Source organism: Phyllostomus discolor, chromosome 12 (genome assembly GCF_004126475.2).
Source record: "Phyllostomus discolor isolate MPI-MPIP mPhyDis1 chromosome 12, mPhyDis1.pri.v3, whole genome shotgun sequence".
NCBI classification, from domain to species: Eukaryota; Metazoa; Chordata; class Mammalia; order Chiroptera; family Phyllostomidae; genus Phyllostomus; species Phyllostomus discolor.
The window spans coordinates 16,666,843-16,679,405 of record NC_040914.2 but is presented as its reverse complement, the minus strand read 5'-3'; the positions used below and the strand labels follow the sequence as shown (position 1 = coordinate 16,679,405).

The 12,563-nt window shown below is 59.4% G+C and overlaps 1 protein-coding gene across 2 annotated transcripts in view; it reads right to left on the bottom strand.

Annotated features, from left to right (window-relative positions):
• MARK4 (microtubule affinity regulating kinase 4) overlaps positions 1-11,846 on the bottom strand; it is a 30,793-nt gene extending 18,947 nt beyond the window's left edge. For both annotated transcript variants that reach the window (XM_028529990.2, XM_028529991.2), the window contains exons 1-8: positions 11,527-11,846; positions 6,983-7,183; positions 4,920-4,973; positions 4,782-4,830; positions 3,998-4,063; positions 3,845-3,915; positions 2,657-2,713; positions 209-445 (exon numbers count right to left, since the gene is read on the bottom strand). In XM_028529990.2, coding sequence (XP_028385791.1) covers positions 209-445; positions 2,657-2,713; positions 3,845-3,915; positions 3,998-4,063; positions 4,782-4,830; positions 4,920-4,973; positions 6,983-7,183; positions 11,527-11,577 — 786 coding nt within the window. In that variant the 5' untranslated portion in view covers positions 11,578-11,846. The remainder of the gene's footprint in view (positions 1-208; positions 446-2,656; positions 2,714-3,844; positions 3,916-3,997; positions 4,064-4,781; positions 4,831-4,919; positions 4,974-6,982; positions 7,184-11,526) is intronic.
• Between the last annotated feature and the right edge of the window lie 717 nt (positions 11,847-12,563).

The following is a 12,563-nucleotide window of genomic DNA, read 5'->3' as shown; positions in this document are numbered from 1 at the left end:
CTCACCAGCTGCAAAGCCCGTGACCTGAACTCCAGTGGACACAGCATGGTCCACTTGGGCTGGCCACCCAGCCCCTGCCTCCACCTCTGCCTTCACATGGTGTGGGGCCAGCCCCGCCCCTCTGCACTGGAGGCGTGGGGGGGGGGGGGCTGAGGCTCAGAGAGACCCCCCAGGGAGAGGGAGACCCCACGCCAGCCCCGACCAGCACCTTGAGGTTGTGCCCGTCGAAGGGCAGGGAGCCGCTGACGAGGGTGTACAGGATGACGCCCAGGCTCCAGATGTCCACCTCTGGCCCGTCGTACTTCTTGCCCTGGAACAGCTCCGGGGCGGCGTACGGGGGGCTCCCACAGAATGTGTCCAGCTTCGAGCCCAGCGTGAACTCATTGCTGAAGCCAAAGTCGGCGATCTTGATGTTGGCCTCGGCGTCCAGCAAGAGGTTCTCGGCCTGGTGGGGAGGGAGAGGGCAGAGGGTGGACGCGTGTGGTGGACAGGAGCCCGGGCTGGAGCTGGCCCAGCTGGACTGACTGTGGCCTGGCCCCTTCCTCCCTGTGACCTTGGGCAGTGACTTCGCTCTCTGGGCCTTGGTTTCCTCACCCATAGAATGGGGATAATTGCAGTCCCAAAGCACGGGGCTGTTAGAGAATTAAGTGAGTTAATCTACACAGAAGGCCTGTGGGACAAAACTCTGTACCCATCAAGCGTGTTATATAAGGTTAGCTATTATTGTCCCACGTGCTCAGCAGAGCTGGGCCCTGTCCTGAGCCTCAGTTTACCCAGCAGAATAAAAAATGAGGACTGACTGCTCAAGACCCATAAAAGGCAAAACAATCATTTTATCCAAAACGTATTACATACCTACTATGTGCCGGGCTTCACGGAGTATTTATTTTAAGACTGGCCACATAACACAGGGAAAAGAATACAGATTCTGGGAGAATCTTGGCATCAAATCCCAGCTCCGCCACTCACCCTCTGTGTCACTTTGGGTGGGTCACCAGACTTCTTTGTGCCTCAGTTTCCCTATATGTCAGCTGCGGGTAGTCACAGCACCTGCCTCACAGGCGGCTGTGGGGTGAAGCGTGAAGCACCTACCACGGCGTGAGGGATGATGTGGTCGGCACTCAGCAAGTTTTCTGTATCGTGGAGAGGTTTGGGCTGCCTTTGGAGGCACGTGTTCTTGAAATCGCCACTTCACTGGCGAGGGGACTGAGGCTCAGGAAGGCTGCCTCATGTCCACAGCGAGGAAGTGGCAGAGCTGGGACCCAAAAGGTCTGGCCTCCCCACAGCCCGAGTGTGGAAGGTGCCTCAGCACCCTGCCTCTCCCAGCTTTGTGCCTACAACTCAACGCTCACACCCACCCTTCAGAATCCTGCCCACGGGGGGCCCGTGCCAGCCACGGCCCTATCCTAGCTAGGCCACCAGAATCTGGGTTCCTCGTGGTCCCCTTAGCTCCTGCTGTATTTTGGTACCACCCCTCCCCGCCTCTGACCGAACATGGGGATAAAATCCACAAAGACACACACTTCAGACAGATTTTCCCCAAACCTCAGTCTAGCTCCTTGGTGACATTTGTGGCACCTGGCCAGCCTCAGCCCCACATCTGGGTTGGTCCCCTGGTGCACCAGCCAGATCCTGAAATCCCTTTTAGACACTTCCTGGACCCTCCACCAGGGGGCGTGCCTCCTCCAGGTTCATCTTCATACTTGATGCTACCCTCACAGGGCACCTTGGGGATGATGCTCCCTCAGGGGGCAGTGTGGGGTCAGGGCAGCCCAGAGGGAGGGGGTGTTCAGAAATTTCCACAGCCATTTGACAGGGCAATTTTATGTTTGTTTGTTTTTTTTAATCTAAGTATACTTGTAAAAATTTGGCTTGTATTTTGTTACATCTTTTTTCATTTCGTTGCCCCACTTTACAAATGTAGCACTCCACACTACCCGGGACCGGGGATGGAAAACACTAACACAAACCTGGTCCCTCCCTGAAGAACTTCGAGAAGCACCTCCTTAATGCACGGGGCCTGGCACATAGTAGGGCTCAAGAAATCACAGTCAAGAGAACTTAATTTGGGCCAAATGTTTTGTCTCTCTGGTCTAACACAAGAAGTCCTAAGGTGTGAGGTTCTCTCCGGGTGGGAGGTGTGGACCGGGGACTCGGGATCGGAGCTACTTGAGGGGGCTGGCCAGGCAGCGGGGTCCGGGCCGAGGAGAGCCTTCCCTGATGGGCGCTGCCCTTGAGAGTTCTCACACAAAAGTCCTTCTCACGTTCTGAGATGCCCTGGAGTCTCAGACCCTGTGGGCATCAATTCTCAAAGATTCCTGAATGTTCTCGAGTCTGAGAGACACCCAGGCTCTACAGGCTCTGAGAGTGACGAACTCCATCTCGGCCCAGTGTCCTCGCCCAGTACACACGCAACGCGGGCCGTTCTAGACACTTTGTTTCTTCCCCTTTGTTCCCTCTGCTGGTCCCCACCCCCGACTCGCTCATCTGATGGCCTTGCTTCTGCCACAGAAGGCCTGGGAAAGAGCAAGGGGCCCCGGCCTTCCAGGGAGAAGCATGCGGAGGAAAGTGGGAAATGTGGTACAGGGTAGAGGGGGACCCCGAGGGACCAGAGGTGGGCTGAGCTGGGAGCTCCCAGGGGGGTCGGGGGGCTCACCTTCAGGTCCCTGTGGACAATGTTTTTCTGGTGACAGTAGTGCACAGCCGATACAATCTGGGGGGGGGGGGGGGGGGAGGCAAGGTCCATTACTTGTGGCCCCTGAACCCCTCAGCCTTCCTCGGAGACCCTGTGAGCCCACTCACAGCTGAGCCCCTGGGCCCCAGGCTGCCCCAAGGCACAGGTGGAGATGCCGGGGCCTCGCACCCTGACTCGGCCACAGCTGGGAGGGCCGTGGGGCCTCCACAGACACTCACCTCCACTCAGACACTCAGACGCCCTCACAACCAGATTTTAGGATGCCCTCCCAGCAGGGACGCTGGCACTAAGACACGAGGACCAGCCCCCTCCTGACTTTCACATTGGACACATGCATGAGAAGGTCGAGACCAGTAGGTGGCCCAACACTCACGGCCGGAAGTCCCCCACTCCCTGTACAGCTGTGTCAGGGCCGCTGGACAGCCATGGACTGACACCCTTCCTCAGGCCCCTCTACCCATGGAACCCTCCCACCTGGTGATCGCTCAGCTACGGGGGTACCCTCACAGCTGCATGTTTTTCCCAGCCCCTGAACACCCTCACGTGCGCCTCATTGCCACACATCCAGAGTGACACACCTTCTTATCCACTTGGACATCCTTACAGCACACGACCCACACACCCATACCCAGGTCCCGCCCACACTCTTGCACCTTGCCACACATCCGGAATCACATGCCCTCTTCCCCTACACCTGGCTACCCCAGCACCACACGCCCTCTCACCCGCCGACTTACACACACACCTGGGCCTCTCACCTGGACACTCAGGCTGCCATACACACTTTTACCCACCTGTCTACGCTCCTGCGTACCCGGGCACCCATATCTTTGAATCCACATTCCTGCACTCACACCTCAGCACCCCGGTACCTCCAAGCCCTCTTAGCCACACTCCAACACACTGGGCGCACCCTGGCACCTGCATATCTGACACCTGCACACCTGGGCTCCCTCCTGCCTGCCTCTGTCACCCACTGAACGGGGCACCTGCACACCTACGCCTGGAGAGCCTCACACCTGGGCACCTGCACACCCATGGACACCCAACTCTCCAGCTTCACCCCCACCCAGACTTAAGCCACGCCTCTGTCACCATGCCCAGCAATCAGGCACCCCTCCCAGCCCCACCCGCAGCCGGAACCCCTACCTGTCGGAACTTGGCTCGAGCTTCCTTCTCCTTCATGCGGCCGTGCGACACGAGGTAGTCAAATACTTCTCCTGCAGGGCAAAGGCCGAGGGGGTGAGGATGGGGCACGGAGGGGGTGCCCAGGGAGCAGGGTGGGCAGGGGAGGGGCCTCACCAGCACTTGCATACTCCATCACTAGGTACAGTGTCTTCTCGGTCTCGATCACCTCGAAGAGCTTCACTGCAATGGGCAGAGGGAAGGCGGTCATGGAGGATGCCACCACCCACACTCAGTAACTATGCGGACATGGTGGACCATGGCACCCCTTACTCAAGAATACTCAATGGCTCCCCACTGATGGCAGATTTCCCACTCCTCAGCCCCATATCACAACCCTTTCTACTGTCTCTCTCAGAAGCACGTCAGCTCAGCTCTAAGAGGCCAAGGACTGTGCTTGTTTCCTCCACCGCTGGGTCCCCAACATCTGGCACATAGTGGGCCCCCAATAAATATTTATTGAATGAGCATACAAAGGATGAATAAATCGTGCAGCCACATCCAGGCCTGGCCAAATCCTGCTCCTGTGGGTGAAGTGCCCTTTCTCTCTCTCTCCTCTGCCTGATGACAATGACAATGACAATGGTTGCTACTGATGACAATAATCAGCCCAGCTCCCACAGATTAACTCTGAAGTGAGTGTTCTGCATGCACCATCGTATCCAATCCTCACAATGACCTTGATGTAGGCCCTCCTATCACTCGCACTACAGAGGAGGAAACTACTCAGAGAGGTTAAGTGACTTGGCCAAGGTCACAGAGCCAGTGAGCAGAGATACTGCTGGGAGAAAACCAGCTCTTTCTGACAATGATAACCACCAGTTCTCCCACGCCCCTGACCCTCTTCTTTCCCATGGGCCCTGGTGGGCAGCCTCGGGGCCCACTCCCTTCCCCTCCTCACCGATGTTGGGGTGGTTTAGACCCTTCATGATACGAACTTCTCGGAACAGCTGGAAGAAAGGAAGGAAGATGAGGGTGGCTGGTTTTGAGGACCCTCCTCCCAGCCGCACCCCCATGCTCTCCCTCTCCCAGGCCTCACCTTCTGCAGGCTGCTGGGGTTCAGCTGGGTTTTGTCGATGATCTTGATGGCAACCTGGAGGTCAAAGGAGGGGGAAAAGGTCAAGGTGCCCCAACTTGGATCACCCCGGCCATTCCTAGTGGATGGGAATCTGGGCCTCAGGACCTTTGCACATGCTCTTCTCACCGTGTCCAGAGCTGCCCTTACTTTTATAAGGAACAATTCCCTATTCCCTAGTGGGACCTGCGTGGCGCTGCTCCAGGGGCTCATGTGAGTGTGTGAGAGTGACTGAGACCTTGAGGGGGCCCTTTGGGAGGGCGGCTCATACCATTTATCCATCACATTCTTGTTTTAATGCACAAACTGTGGAGCAGTAAATAAAAACTGTAGCTAACGTTTACTGACCAGTCCCATGCATCAGGCCCTGGTTTACACGCATTACAAATGGTAACTCTCTCAACCCTTACAACACCCCTGTGAGATGGCTGCGAGAACAACTCCCATCTTACCAATGGGGAAACTGAGGCACGGAGCCATCCTGTTACTTGGCCAAGGTTATGTGGCTACTAAGTTTGTGGCCTGGGATCTGGACCTATACAGCCTAACGGAGTCTACCCCTTGAATACGTACAACTTAAATATATATATATATGTTTATTTTTTAAAGATTTTATTTATTTATTTATTTATTTCCGGGGGGGGGGGGTGGTGAAAGAGGGAGAGGAGCACCAATGTGTGGTTGCCTCTCATGCACCCCCTACTGAGGACCTGGCCTGCAACCCAGGCATGTGCCCTGACTGGGAATTGAACTGGCAACCCTTTGGTTCACAGGTTGGTGCTCAACCCACTGAGCTACACCAGCCAGGGCTATATATAGTTTTAAAAGAGTTTTGAGGCAGTAATCACGGGGGGCGATCAGAATGTTATTGATGTCTCCTTATATTTATCTTGTTAGACACAATTCTCCCCCAGGGGGCCCCGCCCCCTTAGACGCCAGTCCTCTGAGAAACCCCTGGAATCACGCTCCAGAGGCACAGAAGGGGAATGACGTGTCCTGTGTGGGGGAGAGGGTCCCTTGGCTTTCCTCAGAGGCTCACGAATGGGTTTTTAATTCTGTCAGGCACTTCGTATGCCAGTACCGAGGCGATCATATGGTTTCTCTCCTTGAATCTGTGAACGTGGCGAAATACAGGAATAAATTGTGAGTCTGGAAGGAACTGTGCATCCCCGGGACGAGCCCAGCTTTGTTACCACACGGCTTGCTCTGGGTTCTGTATCTCCGTTCCCACGTGAGGCTAGCCCATGAATTTATTTCTTATCTGCTTCTGCAGTCCCTGTCGAACTAGCACATGACATCATTGGGGCAGTGGCACCTCTTTCTTCAGTCCTGGAAGGACTGCCATGAAATGGGAGTGTTTGGCAGGGTTTGCCCATAAAGCCACTGGGGCCTGGTGTCTGTGAGTGCGGTGCAGACAGGAAGAGGGCAGGAGAGCGCTCCTCCCAGGCAGGAGGAATCACGCCCATCACTTGCTCTGAAATCGAAGGGGGTGCAGAGGAGTCAGGAACCCACCCACCACCTCTTTTCCCGTTTAGCTGACGTACAGGTGTCATACCTAGGTCCCAGCGACTGTGAGGGCCCTGGCTGCAACAATGTTGCCATACTTAGGACACCTGCCTGCTCTGCGAGGGGAGGCAAGGTGCGTGTGTCATTGAGACGGCCAATGAACCCTGTGTTCTCCTGCAGATCATTGAAGATCTGGTGGCATCAAAGTCCACCGTTATCACAGGGAGGTGGCCCAGGTTTAGACACAAGGTTACAAAAGCTACAGGAATTCTTAAAAACACAGCACACAGCTCTGCCTGTGATTTGAAGTTTCCAGACAATTTCAAGGATGCCTGAAATTAGTTCTCTTCTCCTCCATGGGCTCTTCCGGAGAAATCTCAGATGTCGTGTCCCAGAGAGAGGCAGGGACTTCCCTGAGGCCGTAGAGGAAAACGAGGGCCAAGCCCGCCGTGCCCCATCACCCACACAGCACCAGTGCCGTGGGACCCGATCCCCCGAGCAGCACCCATCCCCCCACTCACCTCCCGGCCGGTGAGGATGTGCCGGGCCAGCTTGACTTTGGCAAAGTTGCCCTTCCCGATGGTCCTCAGCAGGCGGTAGTTGCCCACATGGGGCTGCTCCTCGGGGCAGGAGGCGATGGAGTTCCGGCAGCGGGCACCCAGGGAGCGGCTGGACCAGGATGGCCCTTTGTCCGAGGAGCGGCCACTGCCCAAGGTGCCATGCTGGGTGGGGGAGACGGAGCGTGAGGGGGGGGCAGCGCCCATCTGACCCCACCTTCAGCAGGACCCAGCGCTGGAGCAGTTAACTCCAGCAGCCGCGGCCGCTTTACAAGCCCAAGCCAGGGCGAAGCGAGACGCCTTTGGGTCTCCCATCTCTCTCTACAGAAAGACGCCTCCAAGAACAAAAACTCTGGGCCCCGGCCAGCTCTGCAGCAGCCAGGTCCCCAGACATCAGGTCTCTCCTTCAGCCCTCCCTGTTGTCCCCGTGCCCACATCTTCCCTTCGTAATTACCGGGACCTCCATCGGCTGAGATACTTTGTTCCAAACACTGCAGCCTCAACCCCCACCAGCGCTGACCTCGACCTGGTCTTGACACTCCCCCCCGCCGCCACTGCCTCCAACACCCTATTTTCTCCATCGCTGTCCCCACTGCAGCCCCCAAATTCTCTTCCAAAACCCAAAGCCAATACCATGTTTTATTTCCAGTTTAGTACCCTAACAATTTCTTCCAATCCCCGATTCAACTCCAAACACAGTCACCGAGAGCCTCCCGTTCGGCCTGACATGGTTCTGCCCCCACTGTTATCCTCCCCCAAAACATGCCAGCCCCCTCGCTGCACCCCCCGCCCAACAAAACCCCGTGTCTCACTCCAGCCCTGACCCACTGTCTCCTCGACCATCGCTCCTCTGTCTGTGCCCAGCGTTCTGTTCCTGCTGCCCCGCCTCTCTCTCCTGCAGGTCACCTGCCTGCTCCAGGCTGCCCTGTCCTGATTGTGAGCCTTAGGGACGGTGTCTCCCTTTCAGGGCTGGGGCCCGAAGTGCGGGCGACAGAGACAGCCGTAGACCCAGGCTGAGCGGCTCCGCTCAGACCCTGTGCCCTGCCCAGAAAGCTGCAGAAGAAAGGAGGGCAGGCAGGTGGCCGGCTGAGGCTAGGGGCTGCTCCTTGCGGGGATCTGCCAGGCCACCTGGGGGGGGATGACCAGCATTTAATGAGTGCCAGCCAACGATGCCTCGTCTTCCCCATTTTACACGTAGGGAAACTGAGGCCCAAGCCGGGACCCGAGCCCAGAGTCCCCTCAGAGCTGATGCCCTTCGCCACCGCCATAGCCCCTATCTCACACTGCCCCGTCATTTTCATCGCTCAGCCTCTACCAGGGGAAGCCCCGGGACCGTACACACGCCATTCACATCTGATTCCCAGAGCCCTCAAGGGCGGTGCTGCCTCCTCGTGTTCCGGAGGAGAAACTGAGGCTCGGGGACACACTGGGCCTTGTCAAGGTCACTCAGGAAGCAGAGATACAAAGTTCTGAGCATGGGGCAGGAAGAACCTCCCCTGCTGGAGCCCTGGCCTCCCGTGTCACGACGCCAATTCCCCAGACAGGGCTCCCAAGGCCGAGGTGGGATTAGCATCTTGCTCAAGGTCCCAGGGCAGGGGAAGCAGAGCACCTGGGATTCAAACCTGGCCCTGCAGACTCCTGGATGCTGAGCTCTCTCCCACATTCCACTGGGCTGCTCACAACCCCAGGCCTCCTGGGGCGGGGAGAAGGGAAGTGGAGATTCTGGCAGATAAGGCCCCGGATCCCCACGGAGATAACAGCTCAGGAGAAGAATCCCCATCAGGTGGCACCAGGGGAGCCAACTGGGTGTGGGCTGGCACCCACTGAAGGCAGCGGGGCTGAGGAACCCCTGCAAGGGGCAGCTGGGGCAGTGGGTGACAAAGCCCCCAGGGGCCGGGGGCGGGAGCTAAAATTGGCTGGCACCACCAGCTGGCCCGGCTCCCTCCCGCCGGCTGGCGCCCCAACACCAGGCCTGTTGCTAGGGAACCTCCCAAGAGGCTGGGGGTGGGGGGCCTGGAACTTGGGGTGGGGTAGCATGACCCCACGTGGCTATCAACGTGGTAACCAGTTGGCAGTACAGGGGGCTGCAACCTCAGACTCCAGAGGTTTCGAGGTGGCCCCAGCCAGGACTGACATTTGGGTCTCACATAGTAGAACTTGGAGGGGAGGAGAGAAGGGGATTAGACCTCCCCATATCCCCACTCCCCGAAAATCCAGATGACAAAAGGAGGAAGGGCTCACATGAGTCCAACGTTACAGACGAGTAAATTGAGGTTCAGAGAGGTGAGGTCACTTCCCTGAGGTCACACAGCTAGGGAGGGATAGAAACTAGACTTAATCCATGCTTGCCTGAATAAGCAAAGCAATAACAATAATAATAGCCGCTACAATATGGCTGACCCTGTGCCTCTTACTCACATAATCTCCCGGGCTCCTTGAAACAGCCCTAACAGGGAGGTACTCTCACGGGCCGGTGGAGACGTAAAGGGAGGCTGCGAGCAGGGAGCGGATCTGGAAGTTCACGCAACAACTGGGACAGCCCTGGGTTGAGAATCCGCGGCCATCTGACTCATACCCACAGTCACAACAGTGCGAACATGTGCAGCGCGCATCCTGTGCGCCCGGCTGCGCCCATACAGTCCCAAGTCGTCCTCTGACAGGCGCCAGGGATCGCCCCCATTCTCCAGGGCAGGCAACTGAGTCCCGGGGAGGGAGAACCCAAGGTCTGAGGGCACAGCGCAGACTGGCTGGCAGAGCCAGCACTTGAACTCGGGCCTGCGGGCTCTCTGGCACTTTCTGTAGTGACTAGAGGGGTGGGTGGGGAAGGGGTCTCTCCCCAGAGACTCCCAGCCAGAGTCTGGCCTGAAGCATGGGTGGCGGCGGCAGCGGTGGGGATCTCTGCGGGGAAGGGTCCTGCAAGGACCAATCTCTCTGGTGGGGACCTGGGAGGAGAGTGGGGCTGGTGGGATCAGGGGCCTGGCACAAGGCCTGGGGGAAAGGGACAAAGACCCCAGCTAGGGAGGAGTCTGGTATTGGTTGGTGAGTCTTTAGAAGCAGAGAGCAATCAGAAACCAGGGAAATGAGGAGGCAGGGTCTCCCCAGGGTTGTTCTGGGTTGTGGTACAGGGAAGGGGGGCGGGGAGGGGGGAGGCTTGGGGATAATAGGAAGGGTCCAAGCCATGTGGCAGTGGAAGTCAGGCACCAACAATCCCTGGGCCTGGGGCCTAGGGCTTGGGGGAATTCCTAGAAGTCAAAGAAGGGGTTTTGCAGGAGTGGCCCTTGGAACCAGAGAAAGCTCTGGGGCCCGCACATCTGGGATGAGGGGCTTCCTGGGCAAGGGGCAGCCCAGAGAAATAAAGGCTGAGCCTGTGGGGTCAAGGGGTCTAGAAACTTGGGGAGGAAGGAGGCTTCCAGAAGACAAGAAAAGAGGGCCTGAGAGCCAGGGCAAGGCCAGAGGCTTGGAGCCTAGGAGTCTTCTGGAAGCAGGATGTGGGGCCAGGCCCTGTGAGCTCGGAAAGACCTCTGAAGCTGGGGAGGGGGCTTCCCTGGGAGGCCAGACCTGTGCCAGGAAGAGGGAGGCCCTAAGGCAGGAGGAGGGGTAGGGCCCTGGAGGTCCAGGAGCAGAGACAGCGTCCTGCAGGAAGGGCCTGGACAAGGTGGGCATCCAGGGGTGGAGGGCTCGGTGAGGGGGCTTGCCTGAAGCTGAGTTGACACAGGGAGGATGAGGCCTGGAGTCAGGCTGGTCCAGGGCCTAGAAATCCGGGACTGGGCTGGGGGCCTGGAAGTTGGAGGCCAAGGCTTCCTGGGAGAGGAAGAGACCAGAGAGGGTCCAGTAGCGTCTGGGGGACCTGGGGTGCTGGGAATCTAGGGACAGGGCTGCTTAGAAGATGGGGACCAGGCCTGGGAGTGGAGAGACCTTGAACAAGATGGAAAGGGCCCTGGGCCAGGGAAAGGTGGAAACCGGCTTCCTGCGAGGGGGTGCCCACAGGAGCAGGAGGGGCAGAGGGCTGGTAATGAGAGGAAGGGGGCTCCTGGGGAGCCCGGCACCCAGATCCGGCCGGAAAGGCCGGAGCCAGAGGCAGGACTGGGCCAGGCCTTCCTGCGAGACGGCCAGGGCTGGGCCTTGGGGTCAGGAGCCCTGCAAATCCGTGAGGGGGCCAATGGTCGCGGCGGGGCGGCCTGAAGGGGAAGGGGCTTAAGAACACATCGAGGAAGGGAGGGGTCCTGGAAGGCAGGGGAGGGGGCTTCCTGGAGGGAAGAGCCCTGAGCGGAAGCGGTCTGCACAGGGACAAGAGAGGGGTCCCGAGAGAGGGGCGCCCCGGGGGTCGGGCAGGCTGAGGAGTGGGGGAGGGTCGAAAGTCCTGGAAGTGCGCGCGGGGGTCGGGAGGTGGCGGGCCGGGCCGGGCCCGGGAAACGAGGGCAGAGCCCGCGCGGCGAGGGGCACGGCAGGTCCAGGGGCTCGGCGGCCAGACCTGGCCGGGGCTGCCCCAGGGATCGGGCCCTACTCACCGTGTCCGAGTTCCGATCGTTGCCCGGGGCCAGCGCCGTCCGCGAAGACATTTTCTCCGGGTCCCAGGGGACTGGGCGGCCGGGTGGGGGGGGACAGGGGTGCCGGGGTCCCCTCTTCCCCTCCCCCCCCGCCGGCCTGGGGACGCGAGCTCAAAAGCTGGGTGCCGCGAACACCCGGGTTCACGCGGCGGGAGAGGGGGCAGGGAGGGGGAGGGAAGGGGACGCTGAGGGTCCTAGTGGCCCCGCGCAGTGGGGGCCCAGGGCGCCATAGGGGCGGCCGGCGGCGGGCAGGCGGACGGGCGGGCGGGGGCCGGGGAGGGGGCGCGGAGCCGGCCCGGGCGGCGGCGGAGGGAGGCGGCGGAGGGGCCGGGAAGGAAGGGACGTCAGGGGGAGGGGCGGGCAGGGCGGGGCCGCCGAGACCCCGCCCCCTGCCGCCGGCCCTTAAAGGCGCAGCCCGGGGCGGGCCGGGGGCTCCGGGGGCGGAGGCAGGTTGCAGCGCGTTGAGGGTGAGCATGTTCTCACAGGAGCGTGGAGGAGACTCACCGGAAGGGAAGGCGAGGGAAACGCCAAGGCAGAGCGCCAGAGACGCAGAGAGACAAAAAAAAAAAAAGAGGGAGAAACGTAGGGAGAGAGAGACACATACAAAGAGACAGAGATGTGAAGAGAGACCAGAGACACAGAGAGAGACAAAGACTGAGGGACTCACACGGAGAAAGATGGGGAGAGAGAAAGACAAAGAGATACACACAGACGCAAAGACCTGTGAAGAGAACGGAGATAAAGACAAGGGGCAGAAAAGCCCCCAGAGGCAAGAGCCAGGCAGAGGGCACAGCCCGCCTTCTCCTGCCCCGTCATGGGGCCCAGGAAGCTCTTGGGGGACACAGGGCTGAGGGTACGGGGGGGGGGGGGGGGGGGGGGATGGTGTTCCGGGCGGAGCCACTGCAGAGGAGTGACCTTCCACCTCCCAGAAAGCTCCAGACCACAAGGTTGTGGGCTGCAGCCTCCTCGCCTCCGTTCCCCAGCCAGGGTCTGAGGAC